Source organism: Paramormyrops kingsleyae, chromosome 7 (assembly GCF_048594095.1).
Source record: "Paramormyrops kingsleyae isolate MSU_618 chromosome 7, PKINGS_0.4, whole genome shotgun sequence".
Classification (NCBI taxonomy): Eukaryota; Metazoa; Chordata; class Actinopteri; order Osteoglossiformes; family Mormyridae; genus Paramormyrops; species Paramormyrops kingsleyae.
The window spans coordinates 15,229,377-15,232,637 of NC_132803.1; the positions used below are offsets into that span (position 1 = coordinate 15,229,377).

The window sequence follows — 3,261 nt, forward strand, 5'->3', positions numbered from 1 at the left end:
GAATTAAACTTTTTAAAAAGTTTTTTTTTGTGGATTTTCCGACATTCCCCTAATGAATTAAACTGAGTTGATCAAAGAAACATGGTTTCATCGAATGAAATGGGGGAAAAAACATTACTCAGCCATTGCATCAACCGCCCAGTTTGACTGCAAGCGGCGCTTTGGTGCGCGATGATCCGCCCACTGGAGCGTCATTGCAGTGACCTCAGCCGCCCCACCGGGGAGCCCGGGGCAGGGATTAGCGAAGAGGGGCGTCCCTGGGGGAGGTCTTCCGAGACACTGATGTCACTGACATTGCTGGTAACAATTATATAAGAGAGGCACACCCGAGCAGGGACAGTCACCGGTGGACGGCAGCTACTGCTTACTCTCAGATTAAGCTGGAGCCTGAAAGTCACAAATACCCTCATACGTGACCATGTCTGCCTGCGCGTCAGCGGACCACCGTCGGGTATGCCCCTCGGTCCACGGAAACTGGTTCGACACAACCCGCCGCAAGAAAGCCGCCGCCAACATCTTTGAAAACGTCAACCAGGACGTCCTGATGAAGCTCTTCCAAAAGACGGGGGACATGAAAGCCGAGGAGCGCGTCAGGAGCATCTTCTCTTACGGACAAGACCCCGAGGAGATATCCAAAGCCTTAATGGCTCTCAAGCAGAGGAAGAAGGACAAGCTCCTCCAGATTGCCGGCTTCTCTAGGCAAAGCGTGAAACTTCATTGACTCATGATGAGCTCCGGTGGAGCTTTTCGCCTTGGTGAAAGTGCGCAGACCCGGCGCGGAGGTGCGGCGCCCAAGTAGACTGAGAAATCCCCTCAGGGGCGGACAAAGGAACACTGCGTTGCAGAAGTGGCGATGAAGTTATTGTTACTTTACGAAACAGCGGACTATACTTCTGCTATTGCAAAGCAACGGAAGACAGTTTTTACCCTCGCACTGGAGAACAATCATCGGGGCTGAAGCCCCAATCGATTATCTTTGGACAGACTATAATACAGTTGTTTTTTGCGGACTCGGACTGGGGAATTTAAGATGAATTTGCTAAGCCGCTATACATTTGTTTAAATGTTGAGGCTAAAACTGCACCTTATAGGTGTAATAAATTCTTTGCTGTTACAGAAATAAAAACACGAATTCTGTATTATTTGACATGTACCGTCTTGCATCTACACTTGTCTACACAGTGATACTCGAAATAATAATACGCGAACAGAATATTAGCCTAACACTCATTTATTGTAACATTTTTTGTGTGAATTTGCATGACAATATGCTGTCGTAAGTTTAGTGTAGTTAATACATTATATTAATATTTTAATATAAAATTAGTGCAGAACAAAGTCGGATCGGGCACCGATATAATTATTTAAATAACTAATACGATGTTCTTTAAAGACTGTAGGGAAATCTGTCACTTTTTATTAAAGCTCAGTCACAACCACATATTTGTAGTGAAGAGTATAAAAAGATGGTGGTATATAAAGGTGATGAAAAACAAGGTGATAAAACATTTAATTAAGGGCCTTGCTGTCCTGCTTCATAGAAAACATAGGCTACTTAGCTGCAACTGGGGGATGCTGGGTGGCTTAGTGGGTTAGGCCTTGTAATCAAAAGGTCACTGGTTCAAATGCTGGAACTGGCAGACTGATGCTGCCATTGGGCCCCCGAGCAAAGCCCCTAATTCCCAGCTCCAGGGGTACTGGGAATACTGGGGTACATCTGTATATGTGTGTCGGTGTGTCTCATGGGCAGCATGATGGGATTGACGAAAGGACAATTTCTCCACTGGGATCAATAAACTATCATTATTCCAAAACACATAGCAGTGTGATTTTAATTGTTAAATTGTCTTGGATATAAGCATCTGCTAAGGAACTCAACAATCAATTGATGATTCTACACCTTTAGCTAATTCGGTAAAGATAATTCAAGTAAAGTACACCAGTTTCTAAAAAACCTACAGTATGCAAACACAGGCTGTCATAAACTGGCTTTGTACATGCAGGACCTCTTGCCAGTGGAATTTATTAACATGACATTAAACAAAGCGATGGCAGTGACACCATACAGTCATGCATCTGTGAGCACTGCGTAACAGTTTACCCAGTGCAGGTTCACAGTAAGCCTGTCCCAGGGAACACCAGGTGCGGCTCAGCCCATATGGAATGACAAGCCGGTACAGGATGCACACAAACGAGTAAAGGTGCACCGAAATGCTGCCCAACTCGGGCTAGCCTTCCGCGCATTGACCCCAAAGTTGTCATGCAGTTCAAATACGGTAGGTGTCAAAATGCGAATAGTTTGAGCCAGTGTCAATAACAGCCGGGCCCAAGATTTTCATGGAGGGAGACACAGGTGCTCCGCTGGTCATTTGCTGCCCCCCCCCCCCCTTCCCGGCACCAACACTGATTTAAACTTAGTAAACCCAGCTGTTGGTATTCAGATAGACTGATGGTCCTTTATAGAACTGAATGCCCTTTAAGAGGCTCAGAGATACGGCAGCTTGTGTTTGATTATTACGCACCTTTAGTAAAGTATGTGTGGAGCACAGTGTCCCTCTGTATTTCAAAGCCTTCCGTTGACCATATCTGGGCAGGAAGCATGCTGAGGTCATGGTGTCATGTGACCAGTCTCACCTTTATCCCAATCCCCTGGCTCTGTGGGTGCAGAAAGGCAGCCGGCTCAGACCGGTTTTCGAGGGGTCACACACCTGGCATGTTTGTGGACGGCGTGGCAGTTCAGACCACTGGTAGTCAAGAGCAACGGGAGTATAAACTTTCCCAGTCGCCCTTATTATTATTTCTGGAAAACATTCTCAAGGTTGTAAAACACCAGAAAACAATCTCTCTGGGAAACGTGAAGTTGAATGAGATCTCTGGAAGTGTCAGTTTCAACCAGAAACACAGAGCATGCTTATGTTGATTCAGGCTGCTGTAAATATTTTGAAAGGAGAAAAGGTAGAAGAAATCGTACCTTTCATGAGGTGTGAATAAGCTTTGTGATGCTCACGTTGTGTTCCACAGAACCCAGCTGAAACCAGATTAATTGGCCAGTACGTTGTCTTGCAAAAGACAAAAATGATAGAGAGTCTGTCAGGTCAGTGGTACCTGCATTATCAGTTTGAGGTGGGTGAGCCCTTTCTATCCCATATCACTGACAGTTTCCAGCAGCTCCATCTGGCCCTGTGAGGAATGTTGCTGGTGCCCCTAAGACCTTAAGGACTACACTGGATTTCACCTCCTCAGGCAGGGCAACGGAAGGGC

At 45.9% G+C, this 3,261-nt stretch overlaps 1 protein-coding gene across 1 annotated transcript; it reads left to right on the top strand.

The window, feature by feature from the left end:
* Positions 1 to 311: 311 nt before the first annotated feature.
* Positions 312 to 1,816, top strand: LOC111849864 (transcriptional and immune response regulator-like). The gene has a single exon (XM_023823135.2). It carries the CDS (start codon positions 419 to 421, stop codon positions 719 to 721), a length of 303 nt encoding a protein of 100 aa, XP_023678903.1. The 5' UTR covers positions 312 to 418; the 3' UTR covers positions 722 to 1,816.
* The last annotated feature ends 1,445 nt before the right edge of the window (positions 1,817 to 3,261 follow it).

Bases quoted from the DNA above. Each gene is read 5' to 3' on its own strand.
- LOC111849864 (XM_023823135.2), top strand. From the start codon at position 419: ATGTCTGCCTGCGCGTCAGCGGACCACCGTCGGGTATGCCCCTCGGTC.